Genomic DNA, 26159 nt, shown 5'->3' on the forward strand with positions numbered 1-26159 from the left:
TGTGCAAAGGTCCCCTCCAATTCTATAAACAGACATTGTGATCTCTGGCTTAGCGGGCAGGTTGCTTTAAGCATGCAGAACTCTCAAACATCGGTGTTGGACATAGGCCTTGCCTGGCCTATGCCAACTGTTTCTATCATCCAAACAGCCATCACACAGCCTGGATACCAGCCCGGCTACATGGATTCCCAGCCAACATCGCGTTCCAGTCCCAGCTACGGTACAGACAGAAAGCGCGCCTGTCCTGAGCTGTCCAGCTTCACGGTTTCAACATAGCTGCTCCTGCCTTGCTATTCCAGCCTTCTGATGCAAGGGAAGCCACTACTCGGGCTAACAACAGCAGCTGTCACCCTCCTGTCCCTTTGGGAAGCCATAGGAGCAAAGCGGGAGACCCACGTACACAGGGTGTACGTCGGACTTTGCATAAACCCATCAAGTTCGCTGTAAGCTGCATCCTGCCAGACATCCTAAGCCAGGCGTTAAACAAAGAACTGTGTAATACCAGATGTGTTAAATACAATAGATATTCCAGAAGAGGAGACCATTACCATTGTATTTGTTGGGTGTCACTTTAGGATAATAGTTAGGCTCTACATTGACCCTTTTAGATAACCTTATCTAGGAATGTTAATCCCACCTCCCTTAATCACTTTCCAAATGCCATCCTGGAGCATCCCACTGTCCACATGTCATACCCCATGTGACCCTGTGTCATAGCCCACCTGACCTGCTCCCCCTGAGAATGTCAGGTAGTCTTTAAAAGGTCAAGCACACCTTTCCTCTTGTGTGCTTCAGTTTGTTACCCCACTCCACTGTCTAAATCCACCCCCTAAACCTGATCAGTTTCGGGTCACCAATAACAGGATAAGCTGGCTGTGTCTTGCTACCCCATTCCCTTTTTGTTGCTATTAGGCTTCAGATGAAGATGATGATAGGTACAATATCCCCTTATCTGTGTTTTATCTCTGTGTTACCCCTATCAATTTCATGTCTATTTTGCTAGGTCTGTGTGATTGTTGTATGATTTTATTGTCTTGTATGTGTGTTCTATTTTTCTAATAAAATCCAATTATTTTATTTTAATTAGTCTTCTCATCATTTAAGAGGGAGGTCATCTCCTGTATATATAGGTTCTGTATCCTGCTGAGCCATAATTGCCCACCTTTTAAATTCCCCAACCTCTCATTGAGGGCAATTTGGCTTAGAGTGTGTGTCGCAGGGCACCTCAAAATCTTGTCACCGGGGCAAGGCAGGCAGGTGACCACTTCCCAGGCAAGAGGAGATGGGTTGGCCAACCACAGAATCTAACTTCACAACTGAGTGACTGCCTCCCAGGGGGAGTGTGGTGGACCATCTCTCAAAATTCAATCACCAGAGGGAGGGGGATTGCCTCTCGGGCCAGAGGGGAACGGTTAACCACCCCCAGAATCCATGTTCACAAACCTCACAAACCACTAACTGGTTTGGTAAACAGGAAGGTTGATGAAGGCATGTGGTTCATGAGACCCCACAAATTACAAATTGGGACAAACCTCCATTTTCCCAGTTCATTCCCATCCCTAGATGAAAGCCCATAGTGATGCCCCCTCTTTAAAGTGCCCTGTCCCTCTTCTCCCAGCACCCCCTCTCCTGGGAGGTAGAGAGAGCCTAGGGCAACCAGCAATGACCACACTTGCCAACAGTGTATCACAGCCAGCCTATGTGCCTCATGGTTGGCTGGGAGGGGGAGGACGCCTGAGGCATGCAGTGCTGTCCTCTCATGAATGGGGCAAGGCTGCAAAAGGCCCTGCCTACCTACCTCAGCTCACATGACCCAAGGTACCAGCAATGAGTTCCTCCCCTGCCACCCTGGCAGCCTCATGTGACCTGGTGTGGCTGAGCTGGTGCAGGTACAGTGAGACACTGGATGGGGGAGGCATTCTCTTAACCTCTTTCAGCTTTGCCCCATTCATGAGAGAGCAAAAAGTGGAAGTCAACTAGTGGTGCCGTGTAGACAAGGCCAGTCTGTTGAGCTCGCCCGCTGCCCTGCCTGCCTTCCTCCTCTGCACCAGGACAGAGAGAGATAAGAAGAGCCTGGCAGATGGTCAGTTGAGGCTGGCTCAACCTCTTTTCTTTTCCTGTCAGCTCAAGCAGTGCGATGCCAGTGGAGCAGGACCAAGAATGTCAGAAGTTCTGTAGACAGTAAGGGGTACACGTTGGGGTACATGCCCCCAACTGAAAATTCTCTGGCAGCTATGGGGCTGCCAGACCTCAAACTGAAACATCAAGCTAAATAGGTCAGGAGAGGACCGTTCAAAGTAACTCTTCTATGAACAGTAATAGACAATGAGTTATGATCTGTTCACAACACTCAATTTGACCCGAGGAATTTCATAGTTTGATGAAGAATGTTACCATAGTTCAAATGCCTCAACAAAGTCAATCTTTACTTGATCCATCACTTTGATGATGGAGAGCAGTTAAGGAAGCACCTTCACAGCATTAAGTTCAAATGAAACCTATTCCACTATAGGGTCAAGCTCTAGGAAAGGAAATATTCTGCACACAATCAACAACCAACTTCCTTATCTTCACACCCCTTCCAACCCTCCCAGCAATCAACACAGAACAATGGTCACATTCCACAGCCAGTTTCCTTATCACCACCCTTCCAGGAAGCCCCACCAAACAATGGGTACATTCACAAACCAATTGCCCTCTCACCACACCCCCTCCAGCCTAGAAATAGCAGCTCTCCAGCAGCCCCGGCCTCACTCAATGCACAGCAGCCAAGAAGGTCAGAGAGCCTGCTCCGGCTGCAACGCCACTGAGGATGTTCTCCGCAGCTGAGAACAAAATGTCTGGAAGAAAAACTTTCTCCAGTAGAACACGGCACTTGAGCCCGAAAGATTCTACAAACCCTAATTCTGCACAGTGTTTACACCAGAGGAGTCAAACTCATTTGTTAACAAGGCCCAGTCCTGACATAAATATCATTTGGTTGAGCTGAGCCATGTGTGCCACAAAATGCAAAGCCAAGTCCCCGAGATAGGGACTTTATAAAGGATACAGGCAAATCCAGTTAACAATATTTTTTTTTTACTCAAAATACTAACAAAAGCAATTGTTTTATTGGGCAACCCACAAAAGCCCCAATAAATTTATCTAATCATATGCAAGAGTAGCTTTTTTCCAAGGGATATCATAAAAGAGGGGATATCTTACATTTCCCAACACATTTGTTACTTTTTGCATATATAGCACTTTTAGGAGACAAGTTGTCTTCCTTGCAAGTAAGTAAGACAGCTTTTCAGCACCACCCTGAAACTCTCTTGCTCTTTATTTCCTCTCTCCCCCCATCCTACCTCTGAGGATCTCCAGGAGGCACACTTCTCCTTTTACTGCCTCATCTCTACCACCACCAATGACCTTTTTAGGTGGGCCAGGCTGGGCAAACAAGAACCAGGTGACCCAGATGACAGGATCCTGACTCAGAAGGAGCAAGAGGTCTGAACCTGGCTCTCCCAGATCATCCATCCTGAGTCTCATCCATCCTGTGTTTCCCACAGAAGCGATGGGGCTGAAGGGAAGGCCTGACAGAGAGACTGTTTCTGAAACCTTCAGGGGGCATTTTTTGTCCCACCACAACCCCTTTCCCCCCACAGGCTGAGAAGGTGAGGGGGAGAAGGGAAGTTGCCATCCCCCACCCACCCAGACACTCACTATGCTTCCCAGATTCACAGCTGTTCAGATGTGTGGCAGCAACAGTGGTGTCCCATTTTTGCTTTGCTCCTCCATTCACGTCTGAGGCCAGGACATATTTCCCCTCAGAGTGCCATGCACAAGACAGCCCAGTTGACTCCCAATCCATGCGGCAGCCCTCCTTTCTCCCCTGCTGGCTCTGTCCCTTCATCAGCAAACCACATTTCCATGTACCTGCTCTTGCCAACCCCCTTCAAGGTCAACATTTGAAAAAATGTGAATCCATTTTGTGTGATGGTGGCAGCACTGGTTTCTCACCTTGCCCGCCACCCCCCCACACACACAGTGGCTTCATCAATCCTTGCTGAGCTGCACTCAGAAGAGGTGAGAGGGGACAAAAGATTTGGAACAACCAACTCTCCATGGCCATCGACGAGATCACTCCCCGATGTCCTCTTCATCCTTGTTCACGATCTGCTTCATGGTATACCATGGAGTTGCGATCAATGAAACAGTGATTAAGACGACTAGAGAGACGATGGCGACATACTCGCGACGAAGCTACGAGAACATCCTATAGGTCATTTATGCCGACCTATGAGATGGCAGTTCAGGCTGCAAAAAAGACCTATTTTGCATCCAGAATTGTTTAGTATAATTCGGTCACTAACAACTCTATCACAGGGTAAACAAAATATTAGAGAATTGGAAATAGGCTGTGAAGCTTTTGTGAGTTTTTTCGCAGATAAGGTCTCGTCGCTCCGACGCGACCTTCCCACCATAGTTGATACAGTAAAAGAACTTGGGGCACCGAGCGTGTCTTCTGGTCCAATTTTGGATTCTTTCAGCCCACTCAGCCTGGAGGAAGTCGACAGGATCCTTTTGGCTGTACGCCCTACAACTTGTAGGTTGGATCCATGCCCATCCTGGCTTATAAAAGCTAGCCAGATGTGGCTACGTGACCCACTACAAGGTATTGTCAACAGATCCCTAGTAGAAGGGATCTTTCCCACACCTCTTAAAGAGGCAGTGGTCCGACCCCTCTTAAAAAAACCATCTGCAGATCCGGCCGTATTGGCAAATTATCAGCCAGTATCAAACCTTCCCTTTTGGGGTAAGGTTATAGAGCAGGCAGTGGCAACTCAGCTACAGGGATTCCTGGAGGACACTTCCGCACTGGATCCATTCCAGTCCGGCTTTCGACCAGGTCACGGGACCGAGACGGTTCTGGTCGCTCTCATAGATGACCTCATGCGGGGATTGGGGCGGCTCAGCGGTGCTGTTGTTATTAGATCTGTCAGCTGCTTTTGATACGGTTGACCATCAGCTACTGACTAGCCGCCTTGCCGATGTGGGGATTCAGGGGTCCGCCTTACAGTGGTTGACCTCCTTTCTCCAAGATCGGGGACAAAGGGTGGTGATAGGGGAGGAAGCATCCCAGAGGCACTCTCTCAGTTGTGGGGTGCCACAGGGAGCAGTCCTATCCCCAATGCTATTTAATATCTATATGCGCCCCCTTGCCCAGATTGTCAGGAGGTATGGACTGGGTTGTCATCAATATGCAGATGTCACCCAGCTCTATCTATTGATGGGCTGCCAGTCCGAATGTAGCCTGGAAAATCTAGACCTGGCCCTTCAAGCTGTGGCTTCGTGGCTCAGGTTGAGTCGACTGAAATTGAATCCGACAAAGACGGAGGTTCTCTATCTGAGCTGGGGTGGTCCGGGGGGAGGGGTTCATCTGCCGGCTCTTGATGGGGTGCCATTAATACCAGCCCCTAAGGTTAGGAGCTTGGGCATGCTCCTTGAGTCCTCCCTTACAATGGAGGCCCAGGTAGCGGCCACAGTTAGATCTGCCTTTTTCCACCTTCGGCGGGCACAGCAGCTGGCCCTGTTCCTGGAGCACAACGACTTAGCAATGGTGATCCATGCTACGGTCACCTCAAGAATAGATCACTGTAACGCTCTCTACATGGGGCTACCCTTGACGTTAACCCGGAGACTACAGCTAGAGCATAACACAGCGGCGCGGCTGTTAATGAGACTCCCTCGATGGGAGCACATTCAGCCAGTTCTGAAAGAGCTGCACTGGCTTCCTGTTGTGTTCTGAGTTTGTTTCAAGGTGTTGGTGTTGACCTTTAAAGCCCTTTATGGTCAGGGACCTGTCTATCTGTGGGACCCCCTTTCTCCGCATATTCCCCAGAGAGTACTGCGTTCAGGGACGAAAAATCTATTGTCCATCCCTGGACCAAAAGAAGCCAGGTTGTGTACGACACAAGCCAGGGCCTTCTCGGTGGCAGCGCCAGAACTCTGGAACACTCTTCCAGAGGCCATAAGGGCCCTGCGGGATTTGTCTACATTCCGCAGGGCCTGTAAGACCGAATTGTTCCGACAGGCCTTCAACATTTAACCGAGAGAGAGCTGCCACTGGACATTATATAGAGCTCCATGCAGAGTACCGATGGTTACCATCGAACTTTCAGAACCGCTATACTGTACTGTATTAATATAGCACCATGAAATGTTTTAAATAATTTCAATATGTAATTATGTTTTATTGGTTTTTAATGGAAGTAATGTGATGTTGTGAGCCGCCCTGAGTCCGCTTGTGGAGAGGGCGGGATATAAGCTTAACGTAATAAATAAATAAATAAATAATAAAACACCATGTCTTCTCTTTCTCCATCTAAATTGCCATTCCCCTAACACTATTTTATCTCAGCCTCTTAACCTCACCCCCTAGCCAACTCCTTTCTAGTTCTTGACAGTGTCAACTGTACATGTGTCTCTGCATGACCCACTTGCCCTCCCCCCCCCCAAGCAGCATCTTCCTTCCTTCAATCCAGTACAGCTGTCCCAATGTAATGTTTAAATATTTCTTTAATTTCACCTTTGAGATACTGGATGATTAAAGAATGCCCAAAGGGGAAAAGCTTTTTGGATCTTAGGATAGCTTTCAAGCTCTGGGCAAGGTCTGCTCAGCTTGCACACATCAAACCAAATGTAGCTCGCAAGCCAAGTAGCGTGGTCCGTTGCATGGCTTACATTTCTATCTCTCTTTGCAGTCCCAGATACATATCATGTCTTTGGTTGACAACCAGCTATGACTGTCTGTCTGTGTTTGGCCTAGAGGGTTCAGATTACCTGTTCTGCACAATGCTCATGGCCATCCAGTCCAAGGGGTAGACATTTTTTCCAATAAGGTCTTTAAACATTATGAACGTTTCCATCAAAAAGTCCTAAAAGGCAATAATATCATGGTAAATTTTCATTCTTTGTGTTTAAAAGAAAGTACCACCTCCATACTGGAGTTTTTTTAAAAAAAATAACTTGCTGTCGTGGAATAATTTGTTGGGAGCACCCATACGCTCAAACTAAATGTAGCCATCCAGAACCCTGGATGGTCCAAAGACATGAGGTAATAAAACAGAAGTAATAGAATCAATATCAATATTCTGCTCCCCAGAAGTTCACTTTTCTGTAGAAATTGCCACAGTGTAAGGGTACTGAACACAAATCAATAAAATTAGTGTCACAATTAAAATGTATATCTTAATTAACCTAAATTTAACTAACATCAATTTAAATAAAGCCCTGACATGAGTTTTCTAGAAAAAATTGAATTGGAACATTTTCTGGAAAAAATTTTGGTTCAAATTTAAATAAATAATTTTAATATTTAAACAATGTTAGAGAATAAGGCAAATTCCCCATGTACAAACCTGGGTCAGATACAAGCACTGGGGTTTGCCCATGCTTCATATTCCACATTTCACCTGTCTAACACGACTGATTTGCAGCACAACAGTCTAGACAACTGTAGACTAACAGACTAGATTTACATATGCGGGGTGGAAAAATTTCCATGGAAAAAATGGCTATCGGGAAAAAGCACAAAGGAAAAAAGCCCAAAGGAAAAAACCTACTTAAACCAGCAGCCTGATGGTAAGGCCTTTGTGTAAACCATCCATTTTCCACCATGACTACTTAGGATGACAGAAAAGACTAGTTATCGACGCATTCTGGTTTTTCAAAGTCTAAGATATGCCAAAATCCAGCACAAACTCTAAAGCTGGTTTGATAAATCAAGAAAGTAATCTCTATGATGCATCCCCCTCCTCTCTTGTTAGTGTTGCCAAGGTCCTGGTCCGAGAGAGGTTCCCAACCCGCTAGCCTACATTGGGCCGGTGGGGGGAACCTCCCCCTACATCTCTGGCGTGATGACATCACCCAGAAGTAACATCATCAAAATGGTGCAGCCCATGCAGGGCTGCTCTAGGCATTTCCAGGAAAACTCTATGATTTTGCTGGACGCTCTAGCCATTTGGGAGGGAAAACTCTATGGAACAATAGGTACCATAGAGCTTTGGGAAGCTGGGGACATATCTCCAGTTCTAAGAAATAGGTATGTTGTCTTATCATGGTAAGCTACAGGGGCTTTTTATCCTCTTGTCAAATCTCCATATATTATTGTAGAATATCAAGAGACCTTGGACATTTTTGAAAGTGTTTGTTCCATAAGTATGTGATGACATTGACTATATTGGCCAACTAACTCAAATGTTTCTAAACACTATTCTTAAGCATCCTCTTTGCTAGTGTGTGTGTGTATAATTTTCTGGAGTTCTTCCATCTGCCGCCATGTGGAATCTGAGTTTGAGGGGAAGAAACAAACTCATTTGTTTAGACATCCAAATTTAAATGTAAGAACAAACCGGAGTTAGACTGAAGGCTTCTGAAACCAGGAAGGTATCAGTCATGCTACGCATGCTTTGGAAGAGAAACAACACAAGGCAAGAAGTCACATTTTTAACAATCACCCCAAAAAATCATGACGACTAAACAGAGCAGGGTTTTTTTTGTTTGTTTTCCCTTGCATCTACGACTGATGTTTGTATGTTTGGGGACCTTTGGAGAAAAACAGGTGAGGATGCAAAGTTCAAAATGTTGGGGGGGGGGGGGAACTCTGCTGCCCCCATTTCCGTTACAACTTACCACTAGTTCTGAACTTGTCTGAAATGTTTCAATGTAAGAGGAGTAATGGTGGTCACTCATTTGGTTCAAGATTGCTGTCATGCAGGCCACAAAATGACTCTAAAGAGAGAAAATGACAATATTGACATGCACATAGAAGCTGAGTGGTTTGCGGGAACAGAAGAACCTATTTATATTCAGCATCACCAAACTTCACTTAGAATGGGTGAGAAGTCAGACATGCAAAAATAATGTGTGCCAAGAATCTGATGGCAGTAAAAGAAAGAAGTGCTTCTGATTATACTGCATAAATTGCAATTTATTAAAAAAAATCAGCGCCGTTCAAAATGACTAATCTTGCTGAAAAGTGACAGTGTTTCGCTACAGACACAGCTTCATGACACCCCACAGTCAACTTTAACATTATTTTAAAATTCTTAAAATAGATGCAAGTTCTCGAAAAGTTTTGCACTGCAGTTATAGGAAGGGGGAAATATTTCCCAAGAGTTCTTCTGAACTATCCTACAATATGCATAAAGAATAGTTCAACTACAGGAGGGATAAAATTTCTATTTGCATAATTTAAATTCCTTTTGAATTACGTTTTTTTCATTTTATTTGATTTATATCCCGCCCCACCCCACGGAGGCAGGCTCAGGGCGGCTCACAGCATATTAATTCTAACAATAAGGTTTAAAAATGAAAATACAATAATAATTGACATAACTAAAAACAACCAGTATATCAATGTATCAATCAATGTCAGTATTGTCAACGTTACTGAAGCTATGTCATGGCAGCCCAACAACAACTGAAATCATAAGCCAGATTTTATTAAAACTGGCTAGATAGAAAACCATCAAGAAAGACTATATCCTTGTTAAGTGATTTTTAAATATGATGTCACAGAGGGGGGTAAACCATAGCCGTCAAAGCCCATTAGTTACTTGTCAAATTAACTTTATTTTGACAACTCCTACACTGAGGCTTCCCAATCCCCAGGTCCCAGAGGGGGATCCCCCGGTTTTACAGGCTTCCCCCCTCCCCCAGCCAGCTGGCTGGCGGGGGAAGCCCCACCCCCATAGCCATCATGCACCTCCATGAACGATTCCCATAGGGAATGATGGGGAATTGAGCCGCAGGTATCGAGGGCTCTGGGGGGGAGGGCTGTTTTTTGAGATAGAGGCACCAAATCTTCAGTATAGCATCTAGTGCCTCTCCCCAAAATACCTCAAAAGTTTCAAAAAGATTGGAGCAGGGGGTCCAATTCTATAAGCCCCAAAAGAAGGTGCCCCATCCTTCATTATTTCCTATGGAAGGAAGGCATTTAAAAAGATGTGCAGTCCCTTTAAATGTGATGGCCAGAACTCCCTTGAAGTTCAATTATGCTTGTCACACCCTTGATCTTGGCTCCGCCCCAATGTATCCTGGCTCCACCCCCAAAGTCTCCTGGCTCCACCCCAAAGTCCCCAGATATTTCTTAAATTGGACTTGGCAACCCTACTTACACTTCACAAGTTTTTGTCTCCCAATAACTGGATTATTTATTATTTATTACAAATCAATGTGTATTAGAGTTGTTAGGAGACATTAAAGAAAACTGAAGTTTCTTCATGCTCAGGACTTTTTTTACTAGTGAAAGTTTGTGGCATCAGAATTCCGATAACAGGTTTTTTAATTATGAGCTTGCTAGTGATTCGGACTTTCTTTTGAGAAATAACCTGCACATAAAATCAAGGAAGGGGTGCCCATCAATCACATCAGCTTGCTGCTATACTTATTAGATCGGTTTACTTGTCCTTCCAATGGTTCCTCAGTCTTCAGGTCAGAAGTTTATTTACAATTGGTCTGCAGAATTAGATTTCACCCTGTGATGTGCTTGCCATCACAAATACAGCAAGGTCACACATCTCTGTAAATGATCTGCAGTTTGATATTCCCAACCATTTTGTCGACCACTTAAAGCAAGCAAAGAAACCTCTTTAACTTCAGGTTGCTGCCACTAGAGGTCTTTTTTACTTTCATATGGTAGCTTCTGTTCTGTTGGTGCTGGGTTGTTTTTTTTTTATTTATTCCTATGTGAGCAGACCCAGCACACTTCTGGCATATAAGCAGTGAAAATTACAACATAAACGGCTACTTATCCCTGCTTTTTGGAATAACGTTTGTGCTACTCAGAGCTTGGACTGTTTGTGGAAGGCTAAAAGGAAATAATTCCAGCAGGTAATCCCAGATCGTTCAGGTAAGGATTTGTGTTGGCTTTTCTTACTGATGCTCTTTCTAATGCTTATTCCACCCCCCCCCTTCCCCTTGCTATAGTAGTTTACTTTCAGAGGCAAAATGTGCCAGAGTGCATATATATGTATGAGGATCTAAACTGCTCATCCAAAACCGGGAGCTGTAATTGTGTTGCGGAGACTAGTGATCCAGATGTCCTAATTTTAATTTTGAAAGCATTGCTGCCGTAAACGGGGAAAAGGCTCCACATGCCTTGTAATCTTGATGTCTCTAATAATATCTGAAAGATTTTGCAAAGGATGTTCTTGGCTCTCCCCATCCCCCCAAATGATTTTTAGTAATCCCTTAAAGAATGAAAGACTCTCTTTGTACTGATCCAAAATTATTTTGAAGATATCAGTTATGAATTAAAAGCCAACTTTTAAAAATCCAGCTAGCTGTACCCAGCATTGCAGCCCAGCATATCTGCATAGACTTATCAAGTGCAAATGGGAACAGTGTGAACTAACAGATGTCATGCTTTGGTTCCTGCAACCCATTTCTGCTGCCAGGAAACTAAAATTATGGTCCTGCTTTCCAATTTGAGTCACTGATCAATGGGTGCTGAGGAGAGGAACAAGACAGTGCTAGGTTTGTAGTGTATAATTCTGAAGCTACACACTGACTAAACTTTCCAATCGGCATACTCTTGGTTTTATTACGTAGGATTCTTAATACTACCATTTTGCAATGCACCCCTAATTTCTGCCAATCTAGCAATTGCATGGACATAGATATCAAGGCAGATGGACTCGCTTCCATGTTAGAACCCCTCCCTCAATTCCCCCTCCTCCCCGAAAAGGATCCTAGTTTAAGCATACTTCAGAACTGCACAATTCCGGCAGCAAACTATATTGCAAAAAGAACAGTGAATGCAAGATAGTGTTATTGGTTGCTTGGAGGGGGGAACGCTTCATTACTTCACCCCCCACCAATTTCTGCCTTCCCCCAGCTCTCTCTTTATTGTTTATAGCCTGGGCTGAAGCCGAAGGCACTTACTGCAAACACAGCAATTAACCAACGTTGAGGTGCACGGCTCCCCCCCCCCCCCCAGGCACTTATTAAGAAAGGGCTGAGACTTTTTACACCACTAAATAAACATATAGAAAACTAACAGCACAAGAGATAAAAGTTGCTCAAGTGAAATCTTGACATGTCATTTCTGCCGTGCTTAGTGTTGTTAAAATGTGTCTAATGAATCACTGTACTGATATGCATGGTTGAAACTAGGTCAAACGTGTGTAAAAATAAAGTGTAATCGCAGCAAACACTTGGATGATGAGGGAGTACATAACAGAATGTGAAGAGGAAGGAGTCTGTTCGGAAGACATTGCACTATCACCGATATATGCAATCAATAACGTACATAAATTTAATCACTACATGCCCAGCAGCAGTGTGCCATATGATTCAGACCATAAACTATAAGCAAAACAATGTCCATTAACCAAATTGGCTATTTTTTTAAAAGGAAATATTGCCAGCTGAAGTAAAAAAATGAAAGGTGGCAACTAGAGAACTTATATCTATTCAAACAATATAAAGATTAAAGAAGGTGTCAAAGGAAAATAAGATATCCCCGGGCAGCATTAAAATTAAGATAAGACGATTAATCAAAGATTTGCATCTTACTGCTAAGGAATTCACTGACCTAAATGATGACATTGTAAAGTGTAAGTGAAATAAAAATAACAGAGAAATGCTATAGCAAGTGACATCTCAAAAGCGTGAACGTGACTTGATAAACTATAAGAATGAATGGCCAAATGTATTTGTCCTTAATCCTCTGGTATTTGATATATAACAGAGAGAAAGAATACGAAAGGGCTCCACAAAAAGACAAGTCAAACTTCAGCACCTAGCAACCAAAAATCTCATCATACTTTACAACACCAGATGGTGACAGGTTGCCGTAGTAACTTCAAGCAAGAGTAATATAAATAAAAGAAAAGCACTAAAAAGAAGTCAATACAGTGTGCATATAATAAAGTTATGTGCCAATGCTGATCCACTGCTGGTTAAAATATCTAGTTATGTGCCAATGCTGATCCACTGCTGGTTAAAATGTCTAGTTAAGGTCACCCCTCCCCATTGGTGACCTTAACTAGACATTCGTGACAATTGTACGGCACGTGGAACAGACCTACTTCTCCCCTGCTTCTTTCCCTGGATGCTTAACCTGTGACCACTTCACTTTCCCATCAAGGTTCTGCTGTCCTTCTGCAACTGCCCCTCCCCCAATTACTTTTTTGATGGGAAAGTAGAGTGTTATCTTCTCTGGAGAACTTCCCAAGGCAATTTGGGCTGCTGAATGTTGTCTGTCTTCCATATGCATAAATATACGTCTACTAGCATCTTGTGTCTATGCTATGGGCAGCTGATCCACACATGCAAATATTGTTGGTGCCCTAACCTCTGAGGGTGAATATACATATCATGTATGATGTACAATCAAAAAACTCCATTGAACTAGGGGACTACAGCATACTCTAGCATTTAGTACGCAGTCTGTGCTCGTTGAAATCTTTTAGGCAGTTATCATTACAGCATCAACAGAAGACAGACCCTTGACCTGAATTATTTCTATTCTGCTTCCATAGGGTTAGGGCCTATAAATCCATTCTACTGATGGAAGAACCTTCTTGTGGTACAGTGAGATTTCCTCTAGCAAAACATGGCACTTCCACCGGCGGAAGGCTTTGTCATTAGTAGAACAGATTCATTTGATCCGACCCATAGTTTAGAAAGGTTTGTCCCACTTAAGTGCAACTATCTCTCATTTGAGGTTTTTACATTCTTATTAAATGCAACAAGATTGCTAGCAATACAGAATATTAGGGGGTCTGAACTGAACACTTGGAACTAAATGTACCACTTGCCATCTTATTATTCACTTGCCCGTAAATACTAGTCATCATAATTTTGCATGGATACTTCCTCGGCCATTTTTGACCTCAAGTAATAACCTCAAATACAAAACCATCCATGCAAATATTAGTAATAGGCTATTGCGCAACAACTTGAATTGTGCTCTTCAGATATATATAAAAATCTGGATCTGAGCCATCTCACTCCTATTTGCCACAGCTTACAGGCATAATGTTCCATAATAATCAACTCCCATCACCTCTAAGAGAGGCTTTGAAATTTGCTATGTATGCCGGATGTCTTATAGTTCACTAGAGCTGTCTTCTTGTCTTTCATAGGTGACTGGGGAATAGCCCAGGTAGCCCATCTGCACATTTCACTGACAGCTTCTTTCTGATTGAAAAACTCACGTCAGCTTTGCTCTTGGGCCACTGTTTTCTTTGCATTCTGGACACTTTTGACACTTTAGCAGATTTTAAGAGGATAAAAACTACCTGGATTAAGTTAATGGGAAATAGAAGATACGTAATTTGAAACAAATATGAAATGGAGTAGCAGCAGCTTCCGTTCCAATATTTTAAAAGGCCGCTATGGGTTATAAAATTACAGCGCTTTTCTCCAATGCGGTATCACCCTAGTTACCAAAAGTAATTACCTTCATATTGCTCTGCACTCTGGGACCAAAACCACTACTAGGTACATGTTTCTAGCTCCACACAATAAGCTGCATCCGCCAGGACCCCGCAATTCTTAGCATATTCAGGAGTAGGATAGGTCTCTTCCAGAGTATTTTCTGAAAAAGCCTTCAAAATGTTTGCCAAAGAAAGCTGCTCTATTTATTACCTATTTGTTATTATTATAGCCTATTCTGTTTCCTGTGACATCACCTTCTGACAGTCATTTAATACAGTGGTCACTCTGACTTGGATGGCCCGTTCTAGTTCCATCTCATTAGGACTTGGAAGCTAAGCAGCGTCAGACTTGGTTAGTGCTTAGATAGGTAGACCACCAAAGAAGTCCAGGATCGCTATGCGGTGGCATGAACATATGAACATATGAAGCTGCCTTCTACTGAAGCAGACCCTGGGTCCATCAAAGTCAGTATTGTCTTCTCAGACTGGCAGCGGCTCTCCAGGGTCTCAAGCTGAGGTTTTTCACACCTATTTGCCTGGACCCTTTTTTAGTTGGAGATGCCAGGGATTGAACCTGGGACCTTCTGCTTCCCAAGCAGATGCTCTACCACTGAGCCACCGTCCCTCCTAGATCTCCAGGATCTCAAGCTGAGGTTTTTCACACCTCTTTGCCTGGACCCTTTTCAGTTGGAGATGCCGGGGATTGAACCTGGGACCTTCTGCTTACCAAGCAGATGCTCTACCACTGAGCCACCGTCCCTCCTACATATGAAGCTGCCTTATACTGAATCAGACCCTTGGTCCATCAAAGTCAGTATTGTCTACTCAGACTGGCAGCGGCTCTCCCGGGTCTCAAGTTGAGGTTTTTCACACCTATTTGCCTGGACCCTTTTTTGGAGATGCCGGGGATTGAACCTGGGACCTTCTGCTTCCCAAGCAGATGCTCTACCACTGAGCCACCGTCCCCTCCCCAATGCATGCAATGGCCAACCACCTCTGAATGTCTCTGGCCTTGAAAACCCTCCATGGTTGCCATAACTTGGCCGCAACTTGACTGCACTTCCCATCACCTACTAAGGATATGCATTTGGCTACATCCAAGCTGGGGAAAAAAAAATAGTCACTGTTTTTTTAAGACAAAAATAGATCTGAGTATTTCCTCCCCACCCACCCCCCACCCCCAAACCATCCAAAATAGCTGAGCCTCAAAAAATCCTGAAAATATTTTGAATTTTTCAGGACCACCAGATAGCTGAAGTTAATGGACATTGAAAGGGACCACAGTCCCTTTAAGTGCCTTCTGGGTGAACTCACCACTTGGAAAAGGCAGTGTGGGACTTTTAAACACCTTCAGAGTTAACTAGCAGTTTACCAAAGGCATTTAAAGGGACCTCAGTCCCTTTAAAGCTTTTCCTCCCTCCACTGAAACTAATGGATGATGAGGCACCTTCTTTGGGGGTCTATAGAATTGGACCCTTTGGTCCATTCTTTTTGATACTTGAGAGGGGGGTGTTGAGAAGAGACACTAGCAGCTATGAAGAAAATTTCAAAAAATGGCCCCACAGGCCCATGGATACCCCCAGATCAATTATCCATTATACCCTACGGGGATCATTGACTATAACGGCCCCCATAGGGTATAAATGAGCAAAAAAATAAAGGGGGGGGAAGGATTCCTGAAAAAATCCCAATTTGTGGGTATTGTGTATTGTGATTTGGAAATATTGGAAAATGCCAATACTTTTCAGGTACAATGTACACAACCCACCCCCGCCCACCCCAAGAGACCTGATTTTTTTTTTGCACAACCACAGGGCTTTTTTGTAGCAGGAATTCCTTTGCATATTAGGCTACACCCTCCTGATGTAGACAATCCTCCAAGAGCTTACAGTAGGCCATGTAAGAAGAGCCCTGTAAGCTCTTGGCGGATTTGATACATCAGAGGGGTGTAGCCTAATACGCAAAGGAGTTCCTGCTACAATAAAAGCCCTGTACACCCCCTATCAACCACCTGTTGTGTCTAATACTGAAATTTAAGAAGGGGGTTCTACATATAGCAAGAAGGCAGACGAGGGTATGATGGTGCATTTTCTTGGTAATTGAGCATACCTGTTTTAGGGTTGCCGGATAGGACCTGGCAATCAGCAGTGGGGGCACTCACCAGCTACATAATGACATTGCCAGTGGCACATTGGTATCACTCTCCATGCACCCAGAAGTGATGTCAGAATGCTCTGGCATTTGGGTAAAACTCTATGGTTTAACCACTTCCAAGTGCAGGGGAAATGACAAAAATGCATCAGGACGCCAATGACTTTCGTCCTGTTTCCAGCCACCATCACCCCCCCCCCCCCCACCAGCCATCTGAGTGGCAGCAGCCACTGGCAGTGAGGGATCACACTGGCAAGCCTAGTTGGTTTTGTGTCAGCAATTTCTTGCCTTCAGCAATTTGGATCCTGTTCACATGACCCCTTTCCCCCATGACGCCTGATGTTTCATCCCAGCCATGATTGGCATAAAAGCGTTTGCTAAATTCATCAGTTTTTGGCACTCGGGAAATGTTTGGGTAGTTGTGATCAATAACTCAAGATCTGTACAGCATGCAATGTGTGTGTGTGTGTGTGGTTCCTTCAACCTAGGGAAATGCACCTAAGAGTCCAGACAACTTTGAAACCACAGCTATCATGGGGTTAACAGATCAACTGACTAGGCCCTGACTAGGCCCATTACATGAATTATACAATTGATGGGATGGATTAAGTCTAGGGTCAGATAAATGTTCAACATAGAAGCAAAGGTCAAATGTTCAACATAGAAGCAAAGAATCTTCTACTGCTGAAACAGTTTATGGCTAACTCAAATTAATTGCAAGAGCTAAACCACACTTCTATTCCAGTACTTACAGTGAAGTGAAATCCTTGAAAGGAATTCAAGTAAATGATGTTACATAAGTATAGTTATTTTCTTTAATAAAAGCTCAAACGTTTCTTTTTAAAAATATATAGGGTTTTCTTTTGCTTTGTACAGGATAGTATTTCAGAAACGGCACAGTCTAATAATTAGGTTCCCCTCCTAGTTTCTAAACTCAGATTAAGTGCCAAGAAAGGAGTTTCCCATTATATCATTAAAAGCACTTTTCACATTAATGATATCTGTATAGATTTTGATTCTATAACACGATTATCGTTTTGCACATGTTCATAACACAAGTTTTCGAACACAGAATTATTGGTTTTTTTAGAACGAAAAGAGGCAGAATAAGACATGAGCAGTTCAATCCTATGCACAGTCGCACCAGTCTCTAAGCCCACTGATTTTGATGGACTGGTGAAACTTCGCATAGCATTGTGGTGTAAGTTGCTGATGTCTGTGCCAGATGTTTGCTCTTTCGATACGGGTTGTTTGTCTTCCTCCACTCCACTCCAATTCATGCATTCATTTTTGGTAAATCTTTCATTAGACTTCACATCCTAATCAGAGCTGGTAACTGTAAGGCAGAGCAATCATTGGTTGCAATCAGATTGGCTTTTTGGCCGGCCATAGCCACTCCCACTCCTGGATTTAATGTGCACAAGCACACACACATCTGCTCCCCACGGTCCGCTCATGCTTACCTCATGATAGGATGAGTCCCACAGGTGTTGAAGAGCCACCAGGAACTTCCCAGTGGCAAAATCCTTGCCACGCCTCCATGTAGGCTTCCCAACCCTCCCGCCCTGGTGGGGGACCCCAGGATTTACAGCCTCTTTCCCCACTCTCCAAAAAAACGGAAGTGGGGGAAGGGGGAGAAACGGCGCCAAGGAGCGTGGCGAGCCGCCCCATCTTGGAGGAGCAGCTAAGGTGAACCGGAGAAGAGGCAGCAGCAGCGCAGCGGCATCGCCCGCTCCGCCTCTGAGGTGAAATCAGAGAAGGGGAGGGTGGAGGGAAGGAAGACATTTAAAAAGGTGTGCCATCCCTTGAAATGCGATGACCAAAACTCCCGTTGGGGTTCAGTGATGCTTGTCACGCCCTTGCTCCTAGCTCCACCCCAGTGTCTCCTGGCTCCACCCCCAAAGTCCCCAGATATTTCTTGAATTAGACTTGGCAACCCTACCTCTATGGCATATTTCCAGCCATGTGATTGGCCATGGCAGCATGTGATGTCTTGGCTACCAGGCAGGTGCCATCTGATTGCCACAGTGCACCTGCACCCGGATCATATTTTTTAAAACCAAGAGGCTGTCAGGCTGTCACCTGATCCCACGCATTGAATAGAATAATTGCAAATAGAACTCACTATGTTCTGAACCACGTTTCTTTTATGATCTGTGCTAAATGCTAGGTAACTTCCTGTTTTCTTCTTTGGAATAAATTTACATCAAATGATACACTTTACTATAACACGTAACAAAATGCAACACAGCTATCCAGCGACTTTGTCAGAGGCAGACCCCAATAGAAATCCGTACAGTTCAATTTCCTTCGCTGTATCTTTTCAAACTAAAGACCACACTACATGCAATATTTTACTTGACTTTGGCATTTCTACACACTTGTTTTTCATCACTGCTATACTTTCTTTGGGTATCCCCACACAGTAATTTAATACTGGAGCTGAAGAAGAGTGAAGAGAAGACCATCAGATAGGGATCCCCCAGAATTACAGCTCCTTGCCAGACTACATAAATCAGTTCACCTGGGGAAAAAATGATATTTTGGAGGGTAGGCTCTACGGCATTGTACTCCACTGACTTCCCTGTCCTCTCCAGGCTCCACTCACAAATCTCCAGAAGTTTCCTAAACTGGATCAAGTAACTCTACCCCCAGCCATTCCCCCCAGTATCTGGCAACCCTACCATTAAATGTTAAAACAAAGGCAAGAGTCCAAGCAAAAACAGGAGGCAGTTTCTCCCACAAAGGTTTTTGACATCCCTCCAGCATTTTCAACAGCGCTGTTCTGTTGCCCTCTTCATCTTTGCAGTACCTTCTGAGGGTGCTAAACATACAACCTAACTTTTGCAGCCGCAAGAATTACTCAAAGCTTTTCTTCGCAGCTTCAGGCTGTAACTTTCCCACTTACTTGGAGGTATACCCTAGTGAACTTAATTTATTGTCAGGGACTGGCTTGCCCAGCCACCCACCTCCTACTTATATAGACAGTGTATGAGAAGGATATTACAGTCCTCTAGGTTAATCCAAGCTCAGACCCAGTTGTCTTCGTCGATCATCTCCCATGCTGCTGCAGTTGGCTTTTAGCCCACAAAGTTTCAACGGTTATTTATGCTTGCCCAACAGATCTGTTCTAAAGGTCAATAAGTCTAATTGATGAGCCAGTGTTTCCGCATTGAGAAGATGCTACAGCAAAGCAAAAAAAAAAAACAAATGGGATTTTTCCACACTGTAAAAATGAGACAAATTGTTTAAGAGAGGCAAGAGTTACAGCTGCTGTCAAATGGAAGTGCCTGTTGTCAAATATATATTTTATCTCACATTTTGGTCCCATGCTATAATCTAGAGCCAATAGTGAAAGAACCACCAGGTCTACAGAACCTACAATATTGCCAATACAAATCCTCAGGCCCCAAGTTGAATGCCAACAGATAAATGTCCACCCACTTCAAAACCATTTTTGAGATACTGAGCAGAGTAATATTAAACTCTTCGCTTTCTAGTACTGCGGGCTCCTTAAAGGCAAAGAAGGAAAGAGTCGTATTTGCAACGTAGGACCTAGGGTTGCCAATCCCCAGGTGGGGGCAGGGGATCCCCCAGTTTGGAGGCCCTCCCCCCGCTTCAGGGTTGTCAGAAAGCAGGGGGAGGGGAGGGAAATGTCTGCTGGGAACTCTGTTATTCCCTAGGGAGATTTATTCCCATAGAAAATCATGGAGAATTGATCTGCGGGTATCTGGGGCTCTGGGGGGGGCTGTTTCTTGGGGTAGAGGCACCAAATTTTCAGTACAGCATCTAGTGCCTCTCCCCAAAATAACCCCCAAGTTTCAAAAAGATTGAACCAGGGGGTCCAATTCTATGAGCCCCAAAAGAAGGTGCCCCTATCCTTCATTATTTCCTACGGAAGGAAGGAATTGAAAAGGTGTGTCGTCCCTTTAAATGTGATGGCCGGAACTCCCTTTGGAGTTCAATTATGCTTGTCACAGCCTTGATCTTGGCTCCACCCCTAATGTCTCCTGGCTCCACCCCCAAAATCTCCTGGCTCCACCCCCAAAGTCCCCAGATATTTCTTGAATTGGACTTGGCAACCCTAGTAGGACCGGTACTTCGAGATGTTACGTTTCGGTCTCCTGCTGAAGAGGGTGAATAGGCAGCCATTTTTCTCCTGTCCAGTCCCTCCAGGATGCTTAGACCATTCTTTCTCCCTAATCTCCTGTCATAAGCAGCTCTTTGGCATTGTTCATCTACAGTTGAGGAGGCAGCAGATCAACAGACAGGATGACACAAAGAATGGGCAGGAGGCAGACGATCTTTCCTCCCACTTCCACTTGAAATTTAAAGGGCAATGGCAGCAAGGTAAGAAGCAGCATCCATAGGTTGGCAGCACATGTACCTCCCTCTTCCTCAACCGCAGGGCAACCTGCACTCATAACCAAAAACAATCACTGCTCCTTGCCTTGGGTTTGAGAGCCCTGAGTCAAAAGGCCAAAGAACCCTTACTCTCATAGGAACACACACATTTTTGTTCTCATTTCAAAAGTTCCACTTGTTTCCCAGATACTCCACTACTGAACTGCTTAATTTGTATTCCTAGGTAGAACACCATAGCCCTGTTTACAAGCTGCAGTCGATGCAAGTACAATTTGTGTTCAGGGTACGCTGGATTTTTCTTTGGATGTGTATTGAGTAATTCTTATTCTACATTCAACACACATACCGCTGGATGTGTGTGTGAAACCGCTCATTTATCCAGGTACTGTTCCCAGTTTCATTTGTAAAGTGAATGTTCTCTGGCTTGTTCTTACAAATGGGTGCATGGACGTATATGCGGGTTGTATGAGTATTTACTGTAACATGAACAGAGCTCATGATCTCCCTCTTTGCCCTCATCCTCCTACCTTATTTAGGGCTGCAATGGTGGCAGTGCTCAGACAAACAGCCTATTTTCCCGCCATAATCTCAGATGTTGCTTCGAGTGCATCCTGGGAAGAGTGATCCTTAAAAGCACTCTACAGATAATATTTCACCAAGAGTACCTGACCACCATTCTTAGATGTTTTAGAAAGTATAAGGTGCATGAGAAGGTGAGAGATTCTCTCCCATATACCCAGGCCTCGGATTCAGTGGGAGCTCACAGGAGTGCAGCTCCTGAACCTTTCTGAGAGTTCCACCTCCTTGTCCATTGAATAGTATGTGCAGCTGCAGAACAATCCCTGGATGAGCTCCACCACCTATTTTTCTACAAAATTACCCCTGCATATACCCATTAGTCAACTATGAGAGAGTTGGTTTTATATCCCACCTTTCACTACCCAAAGAGCAGCTTACAATCACCTTCCCTTCTTCTCCCCAAAACAGTCACCCTGCAAGGTAGGTGGGGCTGAGAGAGTTAAGAAAAAACTGTGGCTGACCCAAGGTCACCTAGCGGGCTTTATGTGGAGGAATAGAGAATCAAACCCAGTTCTCTAGATTAGAGTCCACTACTCTTAACCAATGCACCAAACTGGAGAGGGACCTTGCCAGTTTGGTTAGGCATCACAATGGCTGCTACCATTCAGTACAGCTGAAAAAGGGGAATGCATGAACAAATAGTATTTGTTGATGCCCTCTTTTTCTCATCTGCTTTTATTATAATGGATTGCTTATTTATTTGGTAATCAATGCACAGCTTTATTTTCCCTTGGGTGAATAATGTACATTAACATTTGTTTCCTGTCACTGCTTGTTGGAGGTTCAGGCTGCTGGATTCAGGGTGAAATGAGCAAAATCAAGCAGTGGGGCAAAGGCGGGAAAAAGGCTGAAGGGAAATTTTCCTCTAAGAAAGTCCGCTTCCCTCGCCCCCAAATTCTTTGGAAAAATTGTATGTAAAGTCCTAATAAAGTCCAAATAGTATAACGCAACTTCCAAGAAAGGGTTCTACCGACCGTGGTGAAGATCGACTGATCCGAAGGGCGGTCAGAAGAGAACTGGCGGGATGTCCGCTACGGTCCCTGTGAGCATGCGCGGTGGGGCTTCTGCGCATGCGCACTGGGCCCTGGGCGCGGAAATCCGCAGCTTTCAAGAATACCGATCGAGATCGGCGCGGGCGCCTATATCCCATCAGTGTGATGCACAGAGACCACGAAGAAGATCTGTAGTTTGATGATCTTTCATCCATCAAACTTTATTTCCAAAACTGCTATTTACCCAGGTTCAATCCCTGGCATCTCCAACTAAAAAGGTCCAGGCAAAGAGGTGTGAAAAACCTCAGCTTGAGACCCGGGAGAGCTGCTGCCAGTCTGAGTAGACAATACTGACTTTGATGGACCAAGGATCTAATTCAGTAGAAGGCAGCTTCATATGCAGGAGGGACGGTGGCTCAGTGCTAGAGCATCTGCTTGGGAAGCAGAAGGTCCCAGGTTCAATCCCCGGCATCTCCAAAAAAGGGTCCAGGCAAATAGGTGTGAAAAACCTCAGCTTGAGATCCTGGAGAGCAGGGTAGGGACCGTGGCTCAGTGGTAGAGCATCTGCTTGGTAAGCAGAAGGTCCCAGGTTCAATCCCTGGCATCTCCAAAAAAGGGTCCAGGCAAATAGGTGTGAAAAACCTCAGCTTGAGACCCTGGAGAGCTGCTGCCAGTCTGAGTAGACAATACTGACTTTGATGGACCAAGGGTCTGATTCAGTATAAGGCAGCTTCATATGTTCATATGTACCCTGGTTGAATAAATCTGGAAACTATAACAAAGGTGTTCATGGCACTTAGATCTGCTTTTCCCACCCTGCTTTCCAGTACAAATAAGCCACTTGACAGGATTGACAGGGCTGGAAATATGCCAACAAAATGGAAGCAGAATTATGAAGAGGCAACGTAATGGAGCTCTGCCCCTCAATAAGCATTTGCCGCATGCTGCTGAAGAGCGAAGGGACAGAGCAATTTTGACTCGCTGCATCGAATAAGTCTATTTGGGAGTTTATGTGGTGTTTGAGGAGTGTGGCAGATGTTTGTGAGCGTGTCTGAGGTTGGCATGTGCACAGAAATATTTTACTGTGGGGTGGTTTTCGTTGGCATGTAATTGTGCATGAGGCAGAGATATGCATTTCGGATACACCTGAGCCAAAAATATACCCCCAAAAATACCTTATCAGTAATTTTTCTTTTGTATATTCAGTATCCCACAGTATCTCACATCTCCCCTGTGCTGCGGAAGCTGCACTGGCTCCAAGTAGAGTATCAGATCAGATTCAAGATTCTGGTATTGACCTTTGAGATCCTTAATGGCCAGAGATCCATGTACCTTCAGGGCTGCCTTTTCCTGGAACACCCTAAGAGAGCCTTGTGCTCTGGTGATCAGCATCTGCTGGCGATCCCCAGCCCAAGAGATATCTGGCTGTCTTTGACTAGGGCCGGGGTCTTTTCTGCCCTGACCCCAACCTGGGGGAAATCTCTGCCAAACTCCATCAGGGCCCTGGGGGACTTATTACCATTTCACAGGGCCTGTAAGACAGAGATGTTCTGTCATGCATTTGGCTGAGGGCAACAATGGTTTCATCTCGACACTCCCACTTCAGCCTCTTCTGTGAGATAGCAGCATCGCTACAATTGGATGCCATCTTGTTTTTGATATAAAAAAAGGGTAGTCTCCTGTGCAAGCACCAGTCGTTTTCACAAACATCGCTTTCATTGTTTTCACGGCAGACTTTTTACGGGGAGGTTTGCCATTGCCTTCCCCAGTCACGTATACTTTTCCCTAGCAAGCTGGGTACTCATTTTACCAACCTTGGAAGGATGGAAGACTGAGTCAACCTGGAGCCGGCTACCTGAACCCAGCTTCTGCTGGGATCGAACTCAGGTCGTGAGAAGGGAGCTCAGACGGCGGTACTGCAGCTTTACTTCTCTGTGCCATGGGGCTCTTGTTTTTAGGGAAATGTAATGCTTTTACTGTTTTACTGGGTGAGGCATTTATTTAAATCTATTGTAAACTGTAACTATAATTTGCTGTGAACCACCCTGAGCCCAATTTTGGGAAGGGTGCTCAAAAATGCAAATAAATTAATAAATCAAATATTCCCAGGAATTTTTGGAACATCCCCCCCCCCCCAAAAAAAAGGTTCAAAAAAATCCCAGAAATATGTAACATTCCAGATTTACCATGAAGTTCAGCAGCCTGCATTTGCAGGAGACTGTTTTTCTTTCTCTCCCTGCCCCCCCTCTCCTTGTTCCTGGGTCTTAGGGGTTTCGATGCACTTCCCTGCTGCTTTTGTCAATTTCAAACATGTCTGGTCAGTTTCAAGAGGTTGTGATTGTGTGTGTGTGTGTGCGTGTTTTCCTTTGGGGGGTTACTTAGTGTCCCTTTTGTGGGGGGGGGGGAGTTATTGTTGCAGATCATGAGAAAAATCCACACACACACCTGGTTTGGATTTGTTGTGATTCTGTGTTTTGACATCTGTCCTGCTGAGTTTGAACTGCCACAGTGGCACTGGCTTCTGCTGGGCATTTTGTACATTGCAACTGGTTCTGCTGGGCTTGCAACAATGTTCCCTTCAGTTTTTACTGCAGAGATTCTCTCTCTCTCTGATTTTTGGTTCTGTTTGGCTTGGAATGTTGACTTTTGGTTCTACTGGAAATTTTATGGGTTCTGCAATTGTTCTGTTGGACTTCTTTTGGTTCTCAGTGACTGCTACTTGTGGATAGGGCTTTATCCCCTGGGAACAGCTTGGGGTTGTCCCCCCATCCCAGGAAACAACAGATAATGGCTGGGGGCACCCTGTTCAGGGACCCATAAAATTGGACCGCTCGGTCCAATCAATTTGAAACTTAAGGGTTATTTAAAGGACAGGCACCAGCAGCTCCACTGCAGTTTTGGGCCCTGTACCTTAAAAACAACTCCCCAACCACTCAGAAAATTTCCCCATTGGAAATAGTGGACTCCCCCCCCCATTGGAAACCCTCCAAAAACCCAAAATTGATAATATCAGATATGCCAATATTTTGGGGGTCCAATATACTCAGACCTGGAAAAAAGATTTTTCACATCCTAGTATGTGGTCCTGTGGGTGTGTGGGGGCTCTGGGGCTATTTGGGGGTGGTGAATGGATTACTGTCCTTTCACTCCCCCTTCATTGACAAGCAGGAGAATAGAACTGGTATTTTGTAACCTTTTAGTCCCTCGAGCTTTATTTCCATGGCTGCTATTGTACCTGGATTAATAAATTTGGAAACCACGACAAAGCCTTGGTTTATACTCCATTTTATAGGGCACCCATGAATGGACCTGCTTTACTTGAATGCATTATATCTTGGTCTTTGCAGTGCAATTGTACATTGGCCCTCACAGTATTTGAGGGTAATAATACTTCAGATGTCTGATAACTGTCTGAAATGACATTTGTCCTGAGCAACATTGGGTAGGAAAGTTGTTCGCAAAGAGTAAAGGCAGATTTTGTCATTCTGTAAATACCATTCCTGCCAAACTGTGTGTGCTGTTTCCCCCCTTACATAGAGCCGCCATGTTATATCCGCCATGTTTCCCTTTAGAAGAGTCGGTTTGTACATTTGACTTTTCCAAGGATAACTAGTAACCTTGGTTTTGTTTGCTTTCCCTGTAA

The 26159-nt window shown here is 44.6% G+C and overlaps 1 protein-coding gene across 1 annotated transcript in view; it reads right to left on the reverse strand.

Annotated features, from left to right (window-relative positions):
* The window catches only part of DOCK2 (dedicator of cytokinesis 2), a 536841-nt gene that overhangs the window by 165751 nt on the left and 344931 nt on the right, over nt 1–26159 (reverse strand). Inside the window, exons 28-29 of the mRNA XM_060240619.1 lie at nt 8674–8772; nt 6823–6917 (exon numbers count right to left, since the gene is read on the reverse strand). Of these exons, the coding sequence (XP_060096602.1) occupies nt 6823–6917; nt 8674–8772 (194 nt within the window). The remainder of the gene's footprint in view (nt 1–6822; nt 6918–8673; nt 8773–26159) is intronic.

Source organism: Heteronotia binoei, chromosome 5 (assembly GCF_032191835.1).
Source record: "Heteronotia binoei isolate CCM8104 ecotype False Entrance Well chromosome 5, APGP_CSIRO_Hbin_v1, whole genome shotgun sequence".
Taxonomy (NCBI): Eukaryota; Metazoa; Chordata; class Lepidosauria; order Squamata; family Gekkonidae; genus Heteronotia; species Heteronotia binoei.